This window comes from Corvus kubaryi, unplaced genomic scaffold (genome assembly GCF_017639235.1).
Source record: "Corvus kubaryi isolate FWS band 111438036 unplaced genomic scaffold, C.kubaryi_AGA036_p1.0 37398, whole genome shotgun sequence".
NCBI lineage: Eukaryota > Metazoa > Chordata > Aves > Passeriformes > Corvidae > Corvus > Corvus kubaryi.
Genome location: NW_024581137.1, coordinates 49,917,652 through 49,943,520, shown reverse-complemented (window position 1 = coordinate 49,943,520; position 25,869 = coordinate 49,917,652). Strand labels below are relative to the sequence as shown.

General features: G+C 37.4%; 1 protein-coding gene across 4 annotated transcripts in view; it reads right to left on the bottom strand.

The window, feature by feature from the left end:
- The window catches only part of PTPRN2 (protein tyrosine phosphatase receptor type N2), a 654,654-nt gene that overhangs the window by 401,413 nt on the left and 227,372 nt on the right, over window positions 1-25,869 (bottom strand). For all 4 annotated transcript variants that reach the window (XM_042044446.1, XM_042044450.1, XM_042044448.1 and 1 more), the window contains exons 4-6: window positions 18,346-18,463; window positions 13,418-13,580; window positions 284-758 (exon numbers count right to left, since the gene is read on the bottom strand). In XM_042044446.1, the coding sequence (XP_041900380.1) occupies window positions 284-758; window positions 13,418-13,580; window positions 18,346-18,463 (756 nt within the window). The remainder of the gene's footprint in view (window positions 1-283; window positions 759-13,417; window positions 13,581-18,345; window positions 18,464-25,869) is intronic.

Here is a 25,869-nt window from a genome sequence, read left to right as displayed (position 1 = left end):
TGTAAAATGCTTTGAAAATATAATAAATTACATAAATGCTATGTCTTACTAAGTGCCATATATTTCTGCACGCATATGGAAGGTGGGCTGAAGAATGTGGGTAGACGTTTGCAGGGAAAGAGTAGTTGGAATGGTGAACATTATTACTGTGTTATGGTAGATATAAATATGCCAATAGTAGGAGATATATCAAATGTCTAATTTTATTTTCTTTTTCTCAAAAACGCTCAGTAAACATGAGGGAAAGTTCAGATAAGAAAAAATAAGTAAATATCAACTTTACCGTCCACAATGCTCAGAGGGTCCTTTGGATTATCCTGGGAAGCAGATTTATGACTCAGCATCTCAGGGGTTGCCCTCAGCACTCCAGGCACAGGCCTTGGCTGGAGCGGCTTCTTCACTTTGAAATCTTCTGCTTTTCCTTTGGCAAAAGTTCCATCAAAAGGACTGACCTGTGTAGAATACAATCTCTCAGCATAAGCCTGAGACCCTTTAGTCCTGCTGTGAGGGCTTTTATCACTGCTCTGTGCCGACAGGTTCTGGGTGATGTAGGAGTGCAGTGCGGCCATCAGGCTCTTTTGGCTGAGCCCCATTCCCGACTCTGGCAAGAGCTGGTCTGGCTGGCGCTGGCTGAGGGTCCTCCCGTGGGGATTCTCAGAGGATTCCTGATGGGATTTGGATGCCTGTGCCAAAGAAAGCAATCGCTCTTTGGGGTTTTGTCTCATGTAGTACCTCATAGGATCATTGTAGATGTAGCTCTAGAGAGAGCAGAAGGTGGAAAAAAGGAAAGGGATCAGTATTGCTTTGTAATTATTGTTGTGCTGGGATCTGAGGCTTAACCCTTAGTGCTTTTCCAACCCAGAAAGCAATAATTGGAACCCATAATGCAAATGTCGACTGCAAACCTCAAACTGTTAAGCGTGCTTCAAAGAGGCACTACCACTTCTGTGCAAAAACCCAGTTTATTAAATTATTGAAAAGCAAGAGAAAGAGATTAGATAGAGGATAATACAACTCAATGTTAACTACGTATGCACTATTTGTATTTAGTGAGACAAAGAAAATTTGATAAATACACTTTCCCTTCGGTTTTTACTTAACCTTTGAGAATAACTATTCTTCAGATTACTTACCAAAAACTAGCATGTCAAATTAAAAATGTCATTTTTAAAAGAACATCAAGTAAGTAAAACAATTTTTGCATACATTAAATTCTTTGTTCTATTTTAAATGAAAACATTTTTTTCCACTAAATTAAATCTCTAATCAATATATCATCTGACACTATGAAAAAAAGTATAAACAACCTTTTAATTTTTTAAAATAAATAATTATTTTATGGAAAAACAACAAAGCAAATTAAACAAGAATGTGGAAAACATGCCAATCAAGCTAAACCCACATTTTTATTGAAAAAGTGCTGGGGAATAAAAAGTGGAAAGGTGGTCTTGCAGTCCAGTTTTCTATTTTCAGTTTCATATCTTCATGGACACACCAGATGGACATTCTTTTTACTATGATTTAATCCTAGAAACATTTTTGCTATGATCACAACCTGCAGGCAGGACTTCTTGGTTTTTTAAAAACCCACTTCCATCCTCCTTAATAATTTCAAAAATAATTTTCCTTTACTTCTCGCTAAATACAACTTTGAACTGAGAGGTTTGCTTATATCCAGAATCATGCCAATTAGACTCTTTGTTTATAATTGTCTCAGGACACTTTGCTGAAGTTGCATCCCATGCTGTATGTGTGTTGCAGGACAGATCCTGCTGCTCCAGCTGTGCTTTCTTGGTTAAACTGTCCCACAAACTACATACAATGTGGCAAACTTAGGACAGAGACTATTTCAGCTCTCACTGCTATAAATTATAGTGAATCACTGGTGTCCCTGTGCACTGATGACATAATGATTTAGGACAGACAGAGCTGCAAAACACAGAGGGAGTGAAGAGACTATACACTCCAGAGGAGAGCAATTAGAAGGATTCAGACAGAAAAAACATTTTTAATGTATTTGCTAATGTACTTTGTAAAAACAAAATAAGTAAGATTGATAAACTCCTCCAGAGATGAAGAAATAATTTTAAATTTTATCTAGGTCTTAATTTTTGGAAAATAATTTTGCTGTCCATCTGAATAATTCTATTTCTTCTGATATCAGTCAGTGGATTTCACAACACATATTTATATACCTTTCTCTCCAAGAGGGCTTCCCTCCCCTTAAGAAATGATTGAAGAGGTTAGTTCTATGGTTCCACGTCATGATTTAAATAGAATTATGCTATAGGCAATTTTATTACAGAGACAAAAGGCACTTTGGCCGCTTTGGCTTGTGATCTACCAATGCAAGGCTTTGGATTTCTGCAGCTGGACTTTAACATAGAAATGTGCCTTGTGAAAGCCAAGAAACTGGGCTACAGTAAGGCAGTGTCAAAGAATATAGAGCTAGAGATCAAGCAGCTTTGTGTATGAAATATTTTAGTGTCCCCTGGGAACTGTTTCAAACAGCAGCAGTGCAGCTCTGGTTCAGTGCTCCAGCTGCAGGGTAGGCACTGCTCTGATCAGCTCCAAGGGGGAGCCAGTTGTCAAAATGCAAGCTGAACACTCTTTACATGCTTAATAGCAAAGCCTAAATGTGAAAAACTTCCAGCCAGATGCATTTATCTACCTATTTCAACAGGTCTTTGCCTGGGGTAATTAACTCTCTAATGATACACCAGAGTGAGGAGGAACTGCAGAGGATGACACAAAGCAACCCAGGACATCCCAAGCAGCTCACTGAGAATTCACATAAGCTGCCATCTGTCTTTCCCACTCCTGTTCTCTCTGCCTTGCTGCCTTCCAGAGGACCTTTTCAGCTCAAGGGAAGGAAGAACAGGGAGCTGTGAAAGGGAGAAACATGACAGGGGGAAGAGGACATTCCCCATTCAGTCATGGAAAGACATGAAATTGCTCAATCCAGCTTGGGTAAATGCACCCAAATTTGGATCTATGTCCCATATCCAGCTCTCTCTTTTGCCTCTTAAGCTTTACCAGTAAGTGTTAGAGGGGAAGAAACTGCTGGACAGTCTCAAACCATGTGAAAGATTAGGGTCAGGAGATGTGGGCTGGCTTTTGATGAGCTATTTAACAAGTCCAAATAACCTTTAATATTAACAGGCCAGTGACTTTCTGTTCTTGCAGACAACGAGCACATCAACAAAGAAAAGACCACTAACCCACCAAGTGACTGTGCACAAATTGGATATAAGTGTGTGCCAGTCCTGCGCTCAGAGCTGCACCTCTATCAGGAAGGGGCAGCCTCTCAGCAGCTTGACAGGTCACACTTTGGGCAGTTAGGGCTGAAATACTAAAAGTTCTAATTAAAGCAGAGCACTGACAGTTCAGCTGTCTTCATTCAGATAGCAGCCCATCTGATGTAGCTTACTCTGACTTAATTAAAGGGGTCTCACAGCTGTATGGCAATCCTGCACTTGCAGGAGAAAAGAAATCCCCTTCCTTGCTGCCCCCATCTCAAACAAAACACCCAAAGTATATGTGCCACCTGACATATGCAAGGCAAAATCCAAGTAAAATTGCAGCACAGATAAATACAATCCTAAACTATGGGTTTGCCTAAGTGGTATGGGGAAAAAAAAATCTAATTTTTACAGAAAAATACAGGACAAAAATATCAGTAATATGTAATTTAGAATCCAGTGACAATTTACATCTCAAGTTATTAATAACAATTGCAGAGCACTTTGATTATCTTATCTGAAGTGGGTTTTGCAAGCTAAATTCCTGAACACGGACATTGCTAGTTTGATTAATGTCAAAGTTAAATGGCATAATCCATGGTTATTGAAAAGAATGTAAATTCCCATGTTGGTGCCTTTGGAGAATTTGAACATTATGAAGAAGCAGAGGGAAACATGGAGCTGGAAATTTTTAAAAGAAAATACATTTCTGGATTGATTACACTGGATTCATATGAAGTACTGCCAGTAGTAGAACAAAAAACTCCACCCCAAACAAACATTAATTGAAATGTGAAAAAATAAAGAATGCTCTAGTTACCATATAGATGGTTTACATTGAGTAGGCTTGAAACAAAAGCCTCTGTTACTATCAGGAACATTTCATTTTTTAAACAGTAAAATATTGTTCAATTATCTCATGTCACTGATACAAAGCCTTTGAAAAGCACTCCGAACTGCTAAAACCCTCAGTTTTAAAAAAATCTCATTTCTCCATCTGCACAGGATTTTCCTCTCCTTCACCACCTTTCAAATAAGCTATCTCAATAATTCGCACATTACAAAAAATCCACACACACTAACCTTTCTGAAGATGGAATTGTTAGGGCAATGTCTTGTATGGTTTAGGTATGTAACTAACTGACGTTTTCTGCATGAAAGTTTACAGAAGGGCACATTAAATTACACTCTGCAGACACGGTATGCAAAAGTCTATGGACTACATGTATTATTAAAAAAACCAAACAAATTAAAAGAGAGGTGCAGGATTAGAAACTTACAACACAATGGTGTTCAATTTATCCACTAAAGGGTAGATTGACTTGAATATTTTATCCCAAGTGCAGAAAGAATGGAATCCAATTTATGACAAAATACTTCCTTTCCTGCACATACATTTGCTAAACCTTGAAGGCATATAGAGCTAACAAAAAAATCCCTTAGAAATGCATAAAGAAGAAATCTTCTACCCTCAATTTCATTTATGTTTTTCTGTTTGATGCATTTGCAGATATTAATCCATGTTTGCTACCACCTAAATTTGGTTGGAGCATGATTCCACCTACAACCCTTAATTTACTGTGCCTATTTGAGATATTGACATTATGGTCTCTGAAATTAGAAAATAAAACCACAACAAACACTGGAAGGCCCATCTTTACACATGGTGGGATAAAATAACATTTTCCAAAGACTCACAGAAATGAAATTACCTCATACCTTAACTCACAGTGTGGAGTGAAAGAAGTTTAGCTTTTGTACCAGACACAGTCTAGATGCTCTGTGACTCACACAGACTTGCCCCATGCAAACTCCCTACATGGGAGATACATGAACTCATGTGAACCCCCAAAACAAACACCAGCACAAGTGGCACTGCCTGATTGCTAAATCAAAGGGTAGACTGTGAATTTGTATGGCTCGGTTTAACTTTAAATTGAGAGAAATCCACCCAACAATGAAACCTGTGGGCCAAATGGGTGTCATGGCGTGGATGACAGCATGAAATCCCTGGGATGGGACTGAGAAAGCAGCACAGCTCTGTCCTCAGAGCATCACAGGCAAAGTAGCAAGTCCTATAACAAAGAAGCCTTAATTCTTTCAGCTGGTGAGCTGCTGTGCCCACACAGTGCTGTCCTGTCAGGATATCTCAGCAGGCTTCCAGCCAGGTTCAAGCTGAAAGGGGGGAATTCCCTTCACAAGCTCTGTGTGCTGTAGACATGACCTTACATGCTCTGCACCAAATTCAGTGTTAGCTTTGTCTGAAAATAACAACTACAGCCAATGAAAGTTTTCAATTTTCTGAGTAATCATGGAGCAAAAGCTTTTTCTGCGAGCTGATAATGACCTTTTCACTAACTATAATGATATTACATCATGCACAAACCCCAAGAATTTGGAAGACTAATTCAGAATCCAGAAGATGGTAAAGAGGCCAAACCAGTGCTTCGTGCAATGATGGGATAGCATCAGGCCATGGCCTATCCACAGATTCACAGGCTGAAGGCAACAGGCACCATTTCAGTCATCTCACCTGACCTACTATTTCAATAATTTTCTGCAACTGTCTTATATTTTCTTTCTGCAAAATACAGTAGCTTTGAAACCATTTAAGAACTAAATCAGAGAAGGTGGCAGAGATTGTTAAACAACATCCTGTAGTTTGCACTGTCAAAAACTTGATCAAGCAAAAGGAGGCTTCAGAGTCTGCTTTGATCAAAACTTTGATGACTTTGTTCCCTAATCCTTGTTGTGAAACCACAGTGCAACAGGACTGTCCAGGATCTGACTCTACAGCATTCAATAAACTCTACTGCTGTAATTTCAGTTGATTTCAGAGATTTGGCTTCCACTCTTAAACAAAACAACCCTCAAAAAAGAAAAAAGGAAAAAAGGAAAAGAGAGGACAAATCCGCTGGCTTCTTTCATGTATAAGTTACTATTATAAAAAATCACTTTTAAGTCTTGAGTGTTCCCAGCCATTCTTGACCTTCTTTGGAATGATCATATCTGCTTGCCTACCCTTCATCTACAACAGACTCTCCCACATGGATAATTTTTATTGTCAGTTGATGTAACTTATCATCTTTAGTTTTCATAACTAACTGCTGGTTTTTCTCTTTGTTTCTGACACATTTCCATTCTATGGGTCAAAACAACATTTCCTTTGGTGCAAAAGGAGTTCTGGGTGGTCCTTCCTCAGCATTCACCATTAGCTCATCATAAACAAAAAAGGTCAGTTTTACACATTGGGATATATGATAACCTGGCTTTTCTCCACACATAAAGGATAAAACACATGGAGAAAAATGAAAGGTGGATGACCCCAAATAACCTGATCAATGCCAAGGGGCCCCTGCCCTGGCTCCATCCAGGGCCATCACAGTGAGCCATCAGCCATCATGTCCAGGAGTGCCACCCACCAGACGGTTGATGGGAGAAGCTCTCTGGATCACCCTGCAGATTGAAAGGGGTTCATGTCCGCAGGGGTGTGGGACTCCTTATGGGATGCAGGACTCCTTAAGGGTGCCATCTTGTCATTGTCCAAGGCATACTATGGGATGTTTAGGAAAAAGGAGTAGTAGGGACTGGTAGCATGTAAGCAGACTGACCAATACACTTGTCTGACCATGTCTTGTGTCTGTCCTGTCTACTCAACAAACTCAATTTCTAATGAATCTCCAGGGTGGGAAGCTCTGCTCTGTACCTTGTGTCCTGTGGTGCCTACTCGCAGTACCTGCTCCACTTGGCTGTTGCCTAGACATGGGGACACAAGATTTGGGGCATCTTTACCGCTGTCAGAAGCTCCTTGACATTACCAGCAGGAACAAAAGAGTGACAGCCAACCTCCAGTGATGGCAGAAATTGTGCAGCGGGGTGATCAGTGCTGATAGATCTACCAGGGTGTATCAGCTTCCCTTGCCTGAGAACATTTTGCTCATATGCCAATAAGTCTGTTACTCGAGGTTTCAGTGAATGATGTTTAAACACATTTTCTGTAGGCATATGCTGGTATATAAAGCTATCTCATTATCTAAAGATGATTTTCATAGAAACATGATGATCTTCATCTGCCAAAAGTTGAGCACATTAGCACCAATTCAATGTATTTATAACTCCAACACACGAATCTAGAAAATACTTTTAACCTAAGAAATGCAAGTGAATAGAGTTCTGCAGGATTGATGTCCACAACATTGCTTTACAATCCCATTGAAAGCAACCTTCCATTTGCTGGACAGCTGCTTGAGGTCAGCTGAGGTCTTTTCCCTCCATTAAAAAAAAAAAAATTATTATTCCACTGTCCTGAAATGTCTACACCAATACACTCACACAAAGGTAGACAAAGTAAGTTTAAATTTCTATGAGCCCTGCTCTCTCATTTGATAAGTATGATGGAAAAATAAAAATGGAATGCACTTTAAAATTTGTATCAGCCCCATCATCTTTTATTTACTGATTGCAGTGAACTGAAGTTCTGGGAGTAAATATTTGGAAGACAAACAGCAAACTTGCAGGAAAAATTACAGAAATGAATTCCAAACACATGGTATTTGGAAAAGAGAGTTGATTTTGAAGGGAAGGATCTGAAAAAGAACCAAATCTTATTATACAGTCAGTATGTGAGATTTTAAAAATATCAATCTATGTTTCATCTGGGAATTACTAGAAATTAATTAACTGCCCTTTTAAATAAGACTCCAGACTTTGACACAGATCATTTATAATAACATTTCCATGGCACTTGTATCTTCTAATAATTGAAAAAATAATTAATCCTTACAAGACACCTGTGTGATAAGGGAAATGATGGTTTCTATGTTAGATGTTGAAATTCTGTCATTACATCCTGCATAAACTGATGGGTTGTAGGTAAAAGCAGGAGTTAGGTCTAAGACTTGAGCATGATACTAGCACTAGAATGCTCCTTTGCCCAATTATTAGTTCAAAAAATAAATCACAAGTCACGTTAGATCACCAGACTCTGTATTTATGCCACAAACAACATGACTGCAATTTTACTTGGCTTTGTAGCCATGATTCTGTTAGAGCTTTAAATGAGTAGGTACCAGTCCTTCCAGAAAAAAATTGCAATCTACAGCAGACTCCTGCAGAATGGCCAAGAGGATGGAAATTACAGGCTCTCATTTTATATACTTTAATTAGAATAGATGGATCACAACCTGAAAATTCTCTTTTTCCCTCCATTGATCATGGAATCAGTTTAGGCCAACGCGCACTAATACAGACAACTATTTCTGCTCCAGCGCTTATGGGGGTTTGTTTGTTGGGTTTTGGGGCTGTTTTAGTTTGGTTTTGGAGTTTTGGGGTTTTTTTGTCTGTTTGTTTGGAGGGGAGGGGTTGTGTTTATGTGTGTTTGTTAGCTTTTTTTTAAGGAGGATTTAATGTTTCTATTCTGCTATAAAGAGCTGTGGAGAGGAGAATGATCTGAAAGATGAAATACTTTTCTGGGATTTGAGGCTTAACTTTTAGTCTACACTTTACCAAAAAACTATTGCATGGCCTCAGAAAATCTGTCTAATCTGTCTGTGAAGTAGGGGCATTAGTTCTTCCCTACTTTGTAATGGCTTTAGGTAAATGAATACACCAATGCTTGGGAAATTCAGATATCACTGCTTAAGCATGCCAATAGAGAGTATTGGCAATTCTGTAGCTTCAAGGAGACATTCCTTTATCAATTATTTCAGAAGTATTTTTATGAAAGTGTTCAAGCACAGCTGAATTATATTTTTTATACATAATCCCTTATATATGAAATATTAAATTTTACACTTATATAAATAGAGTTTAAATGTATACACTGCAGGATGTTTTTTCACTTTTCATCAACATTCTGATGAACTTCATTCAGTCCTGTATTTAAATCAGTGTTAGATAAATAGGGGTGCTGCTTTTTTGAATTAAAGCTCCATGTTAAAATGTGCAATGACTAAGTAATTTCTTACTAGTTAATCACAGTAATTATTATTTGCAGATAAGCTCAGAGTACATCTTTGAGCACTCATGCACTCAGATTCTCTAAAATAAATAATAATCCTTTTAAATAACTATCACACACATTAGTTCTTTTGGTGATCAATTACAAAGATTCAAACAATTGATTTTTTTAGGCCAGAAAATATATGAATTTTTATTTTATATAATTTACATGAGTTTTTACTTGCAACTTCTCCCCTTTCATCAGCACTGCACTGCTGAGCCACAACTCTCTGGCACTAACCAGTCACTTTATTTGTTTCTTTTCCCCTTCATGATTCTGAAAAGGCCTTTATTAGCCAGTTCTTTGATGTAAAGATCCTGGGTGTTTTTCCCCAGAAATCTTTGCTTTAAAATTCATAAGAATACCTAAGACATGGAGATTTCTGTAATTACAATATCTATACAAGTTTCCCATGAAAATGAATGTAACTAAAACACAAAGAAACAGAAACAACAGAAAATCCAGGAAATTCCATAATGTATCTGACATAATTTTCTCTTTCCCCCAGTCTTACCTACAAGGGCCTAAAAGGCACATTGGCCTGGGAAAGACCTCAGCAGCAGGTAGGACCCACTCTGTCTGAAGCCCTAAGGGGCCAGGTCAGGGGAAAGGAGAAAAAGTAATTCCATGAATCTTCTGGCCATAAAACCCAAACCACAGAACAGAGAGCTCTGCAAGAAGAAATACAGCCACAGCACAAGAGTGATGGCAACTTCCTTATTCCTGCAGCCTGTCCAGCAGGAAGTACACTTGGGTCAGGTTTCAAACAAGCTCTCTTTCTGTGAAGATTAAAAAATTTTCTTGGTCAGATGAAAGCAGCACAATTGAAATCTCTCGAATACAGGCATACAGACCAGCAGCAAGGCCAGCAAGTTCTCCTTTACAGCCTCTGAGCTTAAGCAATACCAGCTACCTGCTAATCATTCAAACCCAACAAAACCCTGAGCCTCAGTTTCTGTAGGAATGTCAACCATGTAGTGGGTTTTTCAGGGGTTTGGGTGTTTTGATATGAGAGGCATTTGCTCCAGCTGGAGGGGAGAAGGGCAGGGCAATTCACACATGATTTGAAGCCTCTGCATTTCTTGCCTCTGTAGCTAAGACAAACCAATTCTCATTACAATGTGTGCCTGGCTATGTTTTATTTTCCATACTGTCATGGTTTAGCATAGTTTGGGTTTTGTGGTGGCTGATGGAGCCCTTCTTAACGAAAAACCCAAACTATGCTAAACCATGACACATACTACATCCAGGTTTGGTAGAAAGGGATCACAAAGCCTGATAATTCAGCATTTTGTGAATGGTAAAACTTTCACATAAAGCCCAAGTGTGTGGGGGGGAGAAGACCAAGAAAACCAAACACAAAATCCCACTAGCTAATGCTTAAGTAACAAATGCCACCAAGTGCCCATTTCCTGAACAACTCTTTTCAGCTGAAGTAAAGTGAAATGTTCTTTACAACTGTAATCCTTGGGAAACAGACCACCAAACTTCTGATTTGCTGCTATTTATTCCCTGGCAGAGTCATTATCAGCTGGCTAGATTACAGCCTGCAGTAGATACTGCCTAAATACTGAGAAATAATTTTAAGTTTGTGATGAACTTCAAGTGATTCAAAAATCACTCAAAGAAGCTCTTGCAGTAAATGGTAAACATCATAGGAATTTAGGTCAATCACATGATTTAAGTTTACTTAAATTATTCCTGTTACTGTTGGATCAAGCCTCAAGCTGACAGTTGTTTGAATGAGGGAAATAGGAAAAGAGTTACCTGCTTTAAGTTCTGTGATGTTTTATTTTACAACTTTCTGCATAACTATATGTGTGATGTCTTTACAGTAGTTTTGAAGCTCTGTACGGTTTTATTCTGATAATACAAGTGGAAGACTGTAGGGCAACTGAAGACTGAAAGTCTGCAAAATGTATCAATGTTAAGATACAAAATAACATTTTCAGAGTATAAGGAATATTTTAAAAACTCTTTGCCTTTTATCTTCCTTTGTTTTACATTTGGCCAGAGACCTCTGATGTTGGGCTTGGAATCTGGATCCACTCAGGAAGTCTGTCAAGAAGCACTAAATTTCTGAAGGATTCACTTGAAGCTACACTTCACGGCACGTAAGGTATCAAAGCAACCAGAGCAGTGCTATGTCTCCTATTCCCCAACAGCAGGAATGAAGTGACAGAGGTAAATGTATACTTGAAAGAAAATTATTTTTAAGAAGGACAAATGCTCAAAAGCTGCAGTTCTAAGTAGGGTAAACTACCTCTGTCTTGTGCTTATTTTTAATCAGAAAAGGACAAAAAAGTTTAAAAGATTAGATCTTGCTACAATTACATAATGTAGGTTTTTAATTTATCTATATATTAAGTACAAAAATAAGGTACCAATATTTTGTTGAAGCCTGCAATTAAAGTGCATAAGGTAGCCATCTCCAATTTCAAGTGGTACAACCTTATCAAAAGTAGCTCATTAAGTTACTTTACCACCTTCTCTTTTCAAATTGTTAAATTTTATGAGTTTTTTTCTGCTGCTTGGAGCAGCAAAAATCCTGTTTTCTCTCTTGTTTAAATGTTATGTCACTAATAAAACAATGGATCAAGATAAAAATACCATGTCCCTCTTGCTTTTTCAAGAAGAGCAGTTGCATTTTAGTTTTTAAAATAATTTTCCTTTCCTTTTCTTCATTTTTTTAATTTTAAATTAGAGGTAACACATCTGACTCAATGTCTGTTGTTTTTAAATGCTCCTTAGTAAATAGAAGTGTACAGTTTGCTCCTAAACGTGCTTCATTTCCAGATTTCCTCCTCTTTATCCCACTCCCCCCAGGCTTCAGAGTACCCATCTCCATGGCAACACTCGATAAGGTTGGTGGGTGGTGTTATCACAGCAGGCTTCCCCACAGAAGGTCTCAGCCATATGGATTATTTATGAACTTGCATGACAACACCAGACCCACTGAAATACTTCTTGAGCAAGTTTTTCTTGAAAGCCAGTGATTCAAAACAGAGCATCCTCACTGCAGCCAGCACCCATGAGGAGAGAGTAGACAAAAAGCAGCACCAAAGTGGTCCCTGATCCCTCTTCAGAGCTGCCTTGCTGCTGCCTGAAACCTTCTCTTGGTCCTATGAGGCAAGATGACGAGCACCTAATGACACGTGCCATAAATCGTAAGTGCTGTATAAATGTCAGTCAGAAGCTGGAAAGTTGTGCTTCTGCTACAACTGGCGCTGTCACCAGGAGTTGCTGTTGCAGATACATGACAGTAGTTTGGTATCTCTGAGTTAGTTCCTGAACTAATCCAGCAGTTTGGCTTTGACAGTATAGTCTCTTCACCTGATTCTTTTCCTAAAACTTCAGCATACTTTTTGGCAAATTTTGCATTTATACTGTATGCATTGAAATAGCACATACAATGTCTTGTAAAGGACTGCTGTAATAGCAGCCTAGTTCTTTAAAATCAAAGAGTGCACATCTTTTGAGCAAAAGATGCAAGGGCATACGGGCCTGTTGTAGGGAACCCTTCCATCCAATAATTTTAATAAATTTATCAAGTTGCATCTTAGAGTGAGACAGATTTTCTCTAGGAAGGGAAAAAATTATTTAGTTCTCAAATAGGCATGTTTCTGGTTTTTGACATAGTCAATACTCAAGATTTAATGGTTATGATTTATCTTCCTAGCTATCTGTACATTTATAATGTATAACATATGACCTTTATGATCAATAAGATGTAGGAAATATTGAGGCACCATTTATCAGACCCATTATTAAAATCTGCTTAAAGATTATATTAATTTTACCCTAAGCAGCATAAACACCAGCAAGAGGTCACACGGTAGTTCAGCCAGCGTTTTGGAGAGGAGTGGTTCCGATGCAGTAAGAGGAGTTTCAGATCAGCCAGTGAATATGTTAACACTTTTATCCCACTCTTCCTTCTTCATCACATGCAATCCATCCCTAATTAGGGTAAAATGCTCCATATTTGATGAGCTGAAGCATTTACAATGCTGAAGGTGATTAATGTTGAGAAAACTTTGTGCACTTATGATAATCAATTGGAGTAGGCAGTAAAAAACAATGTCTGGTCTTGAGACAGGGGAAATTTCAAAAATTAGAACTCAGAGAAGAAGGAAGGCAAAATCACAAAATGTAGGAACCACATCAAAAATACTACCTTGACAGAAGTTTTGTCACTTGTCTTCCTTGAATACAAATTTTTAGATGCAGACTGGGAGAGAATTCTGAGATATTTAAGGTATTGCTGAAGAGACTTGGCCAAGTTCACGTCATTTTCCACATCATAATTTCTTTCGTTATCTGCATTCTGTCCCAAAGTCCTGCATAGCAAAAGCAAGGAAAAGAAAGTTACCAGCCTGTCCAGTGTAAAAAGTGGCCAACTAAAAAGGCACTGAAAGCCACTGTAGTTCAATACGTAACAGAAAAGTCACTCAAAAGCTTAGAAACCACAAACGTATAGAAAATTCAATGTTTCAGCAAAAGTAGTCAAAAAATCTTGCACTATTAACAGTTTATTTCGTGCATCAAAGTTAATGATTCTAGAGTAAATCAAATAAAATGCCACATCAAGGCAAAGCCATATTCAGAAGAAAAGAAAATGCTTGTAAAAAGAAAATGCACATGATTAAATTGCACCCCAAAGCAACACGGGATAGTTCTAAGATTTAAAAAACTTTCTGGATGATGATGAGATTCAGTACCAATTTGGCCCTGCACCAATGTAATGAATAGAAGGAAGACTACTGGATATGCAGAAATAATGGAGCAAGTAAACTCCAGTGAAAGGCTTGAAAAGGGAATAATGAGATGGAACAAGTATCTCTTCTGATCTTCTCATGTGCCTGGGATTCACAGAATAGTGGTGTTTCCTGAGTGGTTTAGACAGATTTTGGTGACATTTGCAAAGAAAAGCTGGAAATGTGATTAAACGACGGCAGTGTGGAGGTGTTTATATAGGATTCAGAGTGCTGTGTGCAATGAATCTGAATTATTACCAGCTGTCCTCATGTATCTCAACAACACATAAATGGTGATGATAATTTAAATGTCAGCATTGGTTACTATTTCATTCCTTGTGCAAGAAAAGAGAGAGAAAGTTCCCAGCCCTCTTCCTTCCCTGTGAGTGATGCACTGTTTTGAGGAAATCACCTTTTGGTGTCACCATTTCCTACTCACATGCCCACACACTTCTCCAGTGAAGAATTCCAGGTGGAAGAGCTTTCCAGCTCAGTGAATGAATTTGACTTTCAACATCTCTGTGCCACTGTAAATAAAATTTTATTCTACCAGCCCATGTCTTGGTGCTAATGTAGAGGAACAGCCTGAGAGTGCACCATTATATCATTTTCCAAAGCTAGGGTTTAATTATATTACTTTAATCAAAAAGTAACAGACTTCCTTCCATGCTCACAGTTGTATCAGATGTGTGTCCCTACTAATTTACTACTAATGGATGTAATTAATAATCTAATTTACTGTGGTGGCATTGCAACCAACAGTGCTCACAGGTTTGCTCACTTTGAAATACCAGAAAAATCCTCCACTCCTCCCCAGGGTGAAACAGCAGGTTCCCATCAGAGACACAAACTCTAGGAAAAAGAAGGGTTACTGCACAGAGCACTGTAGCAAACCTGATATAATTTACCATCAGTCTTCCTTCCTGCTCATGCTGTTTGTGTTTTTCTCTTATTCCAGAGCTCTAAATTCTGCCTTCTGATGGAGCGTGGACATGCAGGTAACATTATCCACCTCCTTTTCATCTTAAAGCCAGACCAAAACTACTCTGCAGTTTTAGAAAAACCTGGGCACTGTGCTTTCTGCTTCAGTAGAGATGAACTAATCCAAACAGGCTCTCTTCATAGGAAGGATCCCAGTTGCCAACACTCATCTTTCATTCATTGATTAATTCCAACACCTATCTTCTGCTTTCTTCACTAATTTTAAAAGGAAGGGAAAATGAAAAAAACCAGACTGAATTCTGCCCCAAGGATTTCCACTGGAGGTAATGGGAACTGAATGCACAGACAAAAGACAGTTTTTAGGTTGGCTTTTCAAACCATTATTTACAGTATACAGTCACTGTCACTGGTGGTAGAAGCAAAATCTGGGGTCTAAGATTTCTCATTTTTCATATGGAGACAGTAATTGTGCTCACATTTACATTCCACATTAGATGTAATATTTTATGCTATAAACATTTAAACAATTAAAAGGTAAAACTACAAAGCTTTATGTTTCATTTGATGACAACTTTAACAAGATACCATGAATACATAAGAAAGATTTTTAAAAAATTTTGTAGTTCACCCATATATCACCTTGTTAACTCAGGAATGAAAATGCATTAACTAACCTATTACTGCAACTAAATTAAAATATTTCTTTTAAATTGGACAACGTGATACTGGGAAATGGATGAAAGGCAAATATAAAAAAGCACTTAGTGAGTAGGAGAAATGATCATCAGATGAGTTCTTTCTGTACACTTATTTGGAAGTATTTTCAGTTTTAATTTGCTCTGAAAAATGACTTTGCATACAATGAACTCAGGAGTATAAAGACAATACCATATATAATTATTTATCTACAGAAATAATTATGTAGTTCCTACAAAATCTAGCATTTCAGAAGCTTTTTTTGTGGAAATATCTAAATCACTGCACCTCTGCTATTTCTGGAATGTTCACAATTAAGAGATAGCACACATTTTAAAATAAATTTTTCCCTTTTAAAAGCTGAGAGAATCTTATTACTGACTTAATGATGGTTGTATTATAGAAATAATACTATACCCCATTTCATTCATTGAAGTTTGCTGGAAACGTTTGTGGTTTTGCCTAATTGCACCAATGAACACAACTGACATTTATTCCCTCTGTGCAGAATGGACTTTTTTCCTTTATCTTGAATCCTCTTTCAAGAGAGGGTTTTTTGAAATTTAATAAGGACTCAGGAAATACCACGTACACTCCAGTTAGCCAACAAAGAAAGAACTTTCATCTCGAAATCAAACTCCCAGTTTCAGCTTTTTTTTTTTTTTGAGATTAAATCCATGTCTTCTGTTTCATCAGATTTCATATGCACTAATTTAGCCTAAGTCAATTTACCTTTCAAGTGTCTGACTATTTTCTTGCTCTCACCAGCTCTGTGGGGATTAATGACTCATTAGTATGACTTCATATAGTCTTATTACACACGTTACCCTTAATAAAAGGTCTTCCTGCCATAATGTTTCTTTGATAATTAGATACCTACACTAAGTTGCTTTTTAAATTATTTAATTATTATCTGATAAGATTTTATAAGCACACTGAGCACACTGAGCATATAACACACTTGATCAGAATCTACAAGACACCAGATTTCCTACTGTTCTCTGACCTACAGAACACGTTGCAAATGGACAACCAGAAAAATCAATTAATGCTTTAAACTGTTGGCACATAAGATAATGCTTTCAGAGGCACAGCTTGGTGACTGCAGAAAATCTATCCACAATAGGAACTGCTTTATGTGAACACATTTGAAATTCTGATGTTCCTGAAGTATCGATATACAAAATGTTGTGGGTTTTTCCCTAACACATAGTTCTAGTTAAAAATGCAAAACATCTCAAACTTGATCACAACAGGAACTCCTAAAAGTGAGCAATTGTTTTCAATCTAAACCTTAAATAATTTCTTATGTCTTCTTTTTTTCTTTTTTTCTTTTTTTTTTTTTAATATAACTACAAATCTGGAACACTGCAGAATACGGCCTTGATCTCGTGGAAATGTGGCCTATTTTGTCTTACTCTCATGAATAAAAATTTTAGGTACTCTCAAAAAAAAAAAAAAAATCCCCAGAAGATATTGAAGATCATTTCTGATACCATCTACTGAGAGTAATCCATTCAATAATGACATTTTGTGTATCTAAGCAGTGAAAACATGTTTATGGATTCAACCACATGTTGTTATCACCTTTATGGTAATCTTTAGATCACAATCTTCTTTAGAAGTTAAGTTTCTACCTTGCTGCACTTCGGAAATGGTGCTGTGATTTTAAGAAATGCTTTTGAATCAGCAAACATGTGAAATACATGGTCAAAGTCTCTGAATTAAATCAAAAGAAACTGAGGCAAACACTGCTGAAGACACTGGGCAGTATCAATTACACAGCATTTTATTTCCAGAAAAAAGCAATCTAGGAAAGAAATGGTTCTGCAGTATATACAAACCACATACTGCAGTACATGAAGATCTGAATTCCAACATTCAATATTTTGCCCATCAAGGCTTGAAGCTCAAATTTATCCCACTATGATGAAAGTTTTTTTAACAAAAAGCCCTTTCTTTCAATTTCACTGCGTTTGAAAATGTACTTAAAATCATGTAAGAGAAATTAAAATTTGCCATTTTTAATTGTTCCTAAAATTTCATTCTGGGGTTTGTGTGGCTGGATTGCACTTAAAAGCCTGTAGGACAGAACAGACCAGGTGAAAGAGTCTCTTTATATGTGTAACTGTATATGAAGATGATATAATTGCAGGTTCTACAACCGTATCACTCCACAGAATTACAGATGTGTCTCTTGCAACCAATTACTGCAAAGTCACCCCTCAATACCTTTCAAGCCACACCCCAACATCATTTTCTGTCATGGGAACTTGCACGAATCTCTCCTTCCTGGACAAATTTTGCAAGTACCACTGGGAATCTATGGACTTCAATTAAAGGTATATTTTGACTTTGAAAATATAATTAGTTGTTCAGAATGTCATGCAATGCTTAGTCCAGAATAAAATGTCTCCTGTGGTTGAGCAAGTATAAGATTCCCTTTTAAGCCAGTCATAGGTAGGGATGGCTGAACTGACACTAGACAGTGCATGAACAGAATCAAAGGCCTGATGTTTTGAATTCTGACACCTTAATTAACAACAAAAATTGTATTTCTTTAACTTGATGATAAACAGAAGAACAAGGTCTTCTTCATCATATAGGTAGTGGCTTTTGTGATTTTTTAAATTCTGTTTCTGTGCCAACCTCTTTCTTATCATTTGCAAACCCTTTGAAAAACCAGGCAAAAACACCACAGAAGACTTACCTTCCTGTGTCAGATCCTTCAGATGTGAATACATCAGGACGTCTGCTGTGGATTTTGTGAATGGCTGAGAGCTCCTGAACAATAACATGCTGTGTGTAATCATCTCGCCAGGTAAAACCTGATAAATAATGAAACAAACAAAACCAGAATAAAACAAATTTACTATTTAATAAATTTTAAGTTTAGCAAAAATGTGTCCTATATAAACATTAAAAAAAAAAGGAAAAAAGAAGCCTCATTTGGTTGGAACCCAAGAGTGAACTACAGATCCTTCTCTTCTGTATGAAATTCTGTTAATGAAATTTTGCTAACAAAACTTGCAATAGAATTATGACAGTAAATCATGCAAGGACATTTTGAAAGCCTTTGGTCTTAGCAGAATCTTAGCTAGTTGCAAACCACTTTTAATAGATAAAAAAGGGTTATTTTGGACAGCTATGGAAATTATCCCACTAGCTGGTGTCTGTTGAAATGTTGTTTCACTTCTTCCTCATTCACAGCACATTGTCCCCTTTCTGTTTTCCCCATGAAACACTAAGATTTAGAACATTAAGGAGCTAGTACTGCAGTTTTAGAAAACACACGTGGAGGTCAATGTAAGCTATATTTAAATGTTGTGACAAAGAATTTTTGGAAGTGGAACTATGTAGGCAAATTACAGTGATTACTTGTTAATATGTGCACTGCCAATCTTATGGTAATTATACTTGAAATAATGATATAATCCCAAACATAATTGTTACCTGATTTGGAGATTTTTACATGTTATGGTAACACTTCAAATCATTGAACTTGCCCATGCAATTATCTGCAGATATTTAATAAATAAATATCACATAACTCAAGAGATTTTCTGCTTTTATGCCATGTGCAGCCAAACACCACAAGTCTCTCCAATGAATATTGATAAAAGTTACAGATATGGTTATCCTGATAATATCTTCCTGTAAGAAAGCACCTAAATAAAAACCTTCTCTAGCACCAGATGAAGCAGTCGGATCTGGTTGTTAGAACCAGGAAGGGAAGTTGCTAGAACTTGGGAGGGGGATTTTCTGGTTCAGTCCCTATTTCACATACACATTATAAACTTCATCACAATCTGGAGTCAACACAAGGTTTGTTGGTATAGCCAGACTCTTAGGATGCAGATAAAGCACCCTCAGCCTCAGGAGAACTCAGAACTTGGCCACCTCATTACTTGGGTGGATGCTTTAACCATTGGGCTCTTCAGATTTTTCCACTGTATTGAAGTTATAGGAGAAAGGCTCACGAAGGATGTCTGCACTTCAGGCGGCTCTCTTGAAAGCTGTTTATTGCATAGGTGAAGTTACAGCAGCTCAGGGAGTGGGTATCCAGAGCCAGCCCTACAGCTGCCAGCTCCAGCTGTAGGCATACCTGAAGCCACTTTCTGTTCAAGTTACAAAGCATTATATACTTTTCTTTGCAGAGTATCTTAACACATAACAACCAATAAGCACCATACACAATACCTTTACATTTGCCTATAGCCTATCATAACTACTACCATCACCATATTATGGTCATTATTACCCAATCACAAGAGTAAGTAAGTTACAAGTTAAGCTTACAATGGAAAATTCTCAGACATCTCTTCTTCTTGCTACATCGACACTTCTTGTTTGCCTGCAATATCTCTCTTTTTGGTAAAGACATGTTTTCTATTTACTTATGCTCTTCTTGAGACTTATTTACTTGGTGAAAAACATGTCTTTGTTTGTAGTCACATACCTTTGTCCTAATCATAAAAATCTCCTTCCAACTCATCTCCAACCTTTGCCTTCTCAGTTATTCAGTGGTCAGTGTTTCAGCAAAACATCTTTTACTCTATATCAAAACTTGCTTTCATTTCTCTCTCATCCTCAGTTTCTACATTCAGAGATCTTTCTGCCAAGCCTACGTATCTGTGAAACTTTCTTACCAAACTTTCATCCTCTCCAACAGAAGTGGAATTATTTATCTGTTTACTAAATTCTAGAATTAGAAAAGAAATCTAAATAGGACATTTCTCCTTTCTGCCAAAGGAGAAAATTCTGAGCATGCAGAAATAAAAATTACTTTAATATTTATCAAATTTTCATCCTAGGGAGGAGATACTTTTTTAAGTTCAGTGTAAGTTTAGACAGGGCTAGGAAGCATTAAAACTATGCTGTTGTCTGGGATTTAGACAAGATTTGGGGGGGAAAAGAAAAGGCCCCATTTGGGCAAGATTTAGGTGGACTGCATCCCAAACTTTTTTTTTTTTTTCATTAGTAAAAATAATAATAATAAAAAATCTGAACAATGTAAGTATGCATGAAGGCTCTAACAAGCAAAAAAAAAAAGCTTTCTAACATTCCACTTGTGATCCTTCTTTCTCCTTTTCTTAAATAAAAATGTTTATTGAGGAAACACTTCACCTGAAGCCATATTAGATGTTAATGGCTACAGTAAATGACTCCAGACACTTGGGAGGGGGAAGAATATGTGTCTCTATCTAATCTGGTTTTATTTCTGATTCATCCTTTTCAAATGCAAATATCACCTTTTCAAAGATGCCATGTAAGAAGATGTATTCAAATAGTTTCAAAAATCTAAATCTAAGGCTGCTCAGAGAATGTTTTTATGTGAACACATAAAAATGAGTCACCATGCACCTAAGATTACTTTGGTGTAGCGTAATTAAAATTATTTTTAAAACAAAATTGAGATATATTCCATATTTATTTATTTATATACATGTATGTATATTCAAGTTCTCTGTTGTCTAGCACTACACATCTCTGTTTGTTTTATAATCTCATGAAGGAGAAAAAAATCTAAGATAACTTTCAAGTTTAGAAGAATGTGCAACATAAAAAGTTTGGGTAAAATACATATATATTAAAATCAGTAGCATAGCCTAAAAACTACTAATTTATGAACTATGAGTCCAAAATCACTACAGTTTCACTTTCTACCTCTACGCCAATACCAACCCTACTAAAGGCTGAAGAATACACAATAAATAACATAAACTTTGAAGAAAAATACATTGAATTATTCTGAAGAGCTTTTTTTCAAATTAAAGCAAGAAGAGTTCATCCATGGTACCTGCATACAGATAAGAAATTAATCTCTTTGAATCCTGAGCAATACAGATTTTTGTGCCACTAAAACCCAGTGTTTTCAGTAAAAGAACATATGAAACCACTGTGATGCCAGTTCTCACTGGTCAAGAGAATGGTATATCTGTTCAATATATCTTTTTTCTCCTGCTGCACTATTTTAACATTTTTTCCTAATGCATTTCATACCAGTAAATATGCACTATCATCCTTAATGCTGTAAAAAATATAACTATGGCACTAAAAAAGAGTAAGTAGGTGAGACAAAAACAGAATACTTGTTATAGAGCTAGAAGGAAACTAGAATTAAGGGAATATCCCCTCTCAGCTGTACCTCCAGCACTTCTTACTCACTTCAGAGTTAGAACAAAACATGGATGAAAACCACAAATTTTAACTAACTCAAAAATCCCCTTGTCAGTAATTTAATATTGCTGTGTCTTATGCAACCATCTCAGGAACTGCAGAGTGCCTGAAGCTAACCTCACGCCAATCATTTTCCAGCATTGTTTCAGTTTCAAAAAAAATATCTCCCACACACTGAGCTGAATAAAACAGCACATTCAAGAGCCATAATGCCATGCTGACAGCTGCAATCAAAATTAAGGCTGAGAAGGAGCATATGACGCCACGTGGCGATTTCCTGTTCCCTTTGTCTGTGCCATCCCACCTCGCGCCAGTCCCAGCCTCGCCACCCAATTATTACAATTTGTCTCCAGTGGCTGAGCAGGATCACAGCAGAGCTCTTGTGCACACATTACTTCCATGTCACTAACGGGGAGCGGCGCAGGGGGACTCCCAGCCCCGATTAACCATCCCCCCTGCGGCAGCAAGGCCCAGGCCCCGCGTCTCCCAGCCCCGAATTCCCACAGAGGGACAATGCCAAGGGAAGGGAAGGAGGCTGGCAGACACTGAAATGATGCAGGTACAGTGACAGCAGCAGCAGCGGACACAGAACTGCTCTCAGTTGAAGGTCACTGATAGTAGTGAGACCCCACGAAAAACAGTCATGGGTAGATGTTTTCCCTACAAAAGTAGCACTTTTCACTGGTGTCAGCCCAACGTTTAATTTTTTTTTTTTTTTTTAATTTATTTGGACCTCCATAACCTAAATGCATGTGAAAAGGGAATGCCAGTATAAAGACAGTGAAGACAAGACATTAATACCTTTATTAAACTCAACTGGAAGGTCAAATCAAGTGGAGGTTTTCCAGATACGACACAGTCTTTCCCTATTATCATCAAGTATCTCCCCAGATCTTTTATTTCCACAGCACAGTCCTTTATTATTATTACACACACCTACAAAAATAATAATAAAATTGTATAGATCCCCATTATATTCAACACTTAGTAACAACTATGCCAGCAGAGAGTATTCTTCTAAGAATTATTTTATTAGCTGAAATCAAATCAAAAGCAAGTACTGTAAATAGCGAATAAAGCAGTTTCAGAGATTCACAGTGGTAAAGATGCTAGCTTGTCTCCAAAATTAAAAATTATTTTCAAATGCAACATAATATTGCACTTAACCTCCTTAATTGGCTTTGCTGCTATAGCAATTACAGAGAATTAGTGAAAAATAATCAAAATTCAAATATGCATTTCCTTCTCTCAGCTGATCAATTTTTCTAAGCAATGGCATTCTTTTGTGTGGTTTTGAATCTGCTTTCCATCTTAGAGGAACTTGATGTCTCTCCAAATATACCTGACCACATCTTTAATGCATGTAAATTATAACAGCAACTTCTGAAAACATTTATCTGCTACTTCTCTGTCTCAATCTAGTTCTGACTTATTCATACAAATAAATTTCCCTCCCTTTGAAGGCCTAAGCAGGAAAAACAACAGCTTTTTAACGCTTCAGAGGAGTTCTGGTGTAAATCAGAAGAGCTCAATTTAAGTCCTTTAAAGAAACAACAGTTCTCACTGCCCAAAGGCGTGGCTGTACAAATGTTGCTGCTGCTGTTCCCAACCCTTTTCCCAACCAGCATGGCTGAGGCTGAACAGGGGCTCTGCAGGGAAGTCCAGCAGAACCTTTGTCTGACAGAATGAGCCATGAGACTCTTCCAGCTCTTGTGCCAATCAAAATCTAAAATTATTAGTTCTGCATCAATATATTACCAACAAAATTATTTTTACATACCAAGTTCATTGAAAATGACAGGAGATTATATTGGCAGAAACCTATATACGAAAACTTGATCCTTCTTTGTCAGGAAAATCCCCTTAATAAAGGCTCAAACCCCTCAAAATTATTCAGAATTAAAGCCAGAACAGGCACTATTTTTGAGTCATGACGTTATTTCTTCTCTTTTTGGTAATGTTATGCATTTTGTCCCTATATGGTGGATTAAAAAATAATTTTTTTCTCTGAGCTACCTTCAACTGCTCTGTCATTTCAGCCAGGAAACTCTCAGCTGCAGAGCTCAGAGACTTTCATCCCCCATGCCATGTGTTGCAAACTGTTAATGCCTACTTTAGCTGTCAGAATGTCTGCAGAATTGGGGATGATTTGCTTTCTTCCCTATTTTCACAACAGACAGGTCAATGTAATGTATAGACATGCTTTTCTGCAGGCTGCCTTTCCACATTCTCCAGAGGAGCTGCACTTGTTCTCATTCCAGACCTCCCTTTTCAGAGCTCAAGGACGTGCCCAATAATGTTCACATATTTCAGCTCCGGCTAAGTCAAAATTGCACTTTTAATGCTTTTGTTGAGGTACAACAAAATTAAGTCTTTCAATTGCTATTGCTGTTATTTCCTACCTAAGATTGCAGCCAAAAGATAAAATCCTGGTGTTTCTTCTTAAAATAGAACTTCATCCAAAAGCAATTTTGCAATAAAACTTGCAATGACAAGTCAATGGCAAAAATAGAAATAGAGAAGCTAAACCCATGTCCTAAACCCCAACCTTTTAATTCCCCCCCCCATTTCTTTGTATTGGAATATTTATTTTTAGTGAAAATTTTGACTAAGATGTTTTCTACAAAGTTGGAAGAAAGTCTGCCAAGGCACTTTGTATTACGCTTTCACAAAAACTTACTTTAATTGAATTTTTTTGTTCCGGTCTAACTTTGTGTTTGCCTTCTAGACGACAAGAAAATCTCGTTCAGAATTTATCTGAAGAAATGACTGGGGGTTATAAGCAGTCATCACCACTCTTGTCCAATCCATTTCAGCCAGAGCTGTGGTCATCCTCTCCTGAAAGTCCTCAGGAGCTTTTTTTGTTTCATTCCCTTTTCCACTGCCGGGTACCAGGTTTGCATTGGTGACTTTGTTGCCTTCTTTTGGCTTTTCTAGTGAGACCTTTCTAATATGAAGAATTTCATTTGCTGCATTCAGCAGCAATTCACTCACACTCACAGGCAAAGAGCTTCTGTTTGAATGAACAGATGAAAGGGCTGCCTAAGGATTACAGCTTCAAATTTTCATATACTGTTTTATTATACATAAAACTGATAATCTCCATAGAATTAAATTACAACCATGATCTGCTTACAGTCCTGATTTTAATTTACTCCAAGTAACTATCCCAGAAGGTAGAGGGAAGGCTTTTCTCTTCAGTTTTTTTGAAATTTTTCTATTATTTGAAAAAGCCAAATGAGTGCTTCATTTGCCAAGGAGATTATAAAATGCTCTCACAGGACTCAGTATGTAATGTTTCCTTACCTTTATTTCAGCTTTTGCAGGGAGCTACAAATAATTGGGTTTCTACAAGAGAAAGTTTCTAAGTGTTACATAAGACTGTTCTGCCACTGGAGCTGATAGTAATAAAAGAATATGATAACGCAAAATATATCTCCTGACTTTCACACAGAACAGGTTACTTTCCAAAGACTATAGCAGAATGGATACATGATACCCAAATCCTTGAGATGAATCCCATGCTTCACCACGTCACATAAACCTTCCCACAAATTATTGACCCTCAACCCAAAAGCAGATCACTTCATTCACAGAAATGCTTTTCAGCAAGGGAGGTTGTCTTGCGTCGTTACAACTTTATATTGATGTTCAACTTTAATTTAACTCATGGCCAATCCCATCTTCAACTTGATGGGATATCTTTCTACCCTGTCTAGGCTGTGACATATTTATTAAAAAAACAATCAACTCTAATACATGGTGAGTAAAGGTGCACCTCCTATTCCTCCGTTTCCTTCTGACCCTGGACTATGCACAGACATTTGCTCAGTGCTGTCAGCCCAAGGAGTTTTCATGAATATGAGGAAATATTCACATGCACTCAAAATAGTGACACTAAAATAAAGATGAGACTACTTTGCTTGTTTCACTGAGCTTTGAACCCAACTGCAGTAGCTGACAATCATGTCAAGATGCATGTAACTATTCTAAATTTAACCCAAAAAGGTCTGATGTTAGTTCCACACTGCAAAACAGCTCTTTAATACATTAA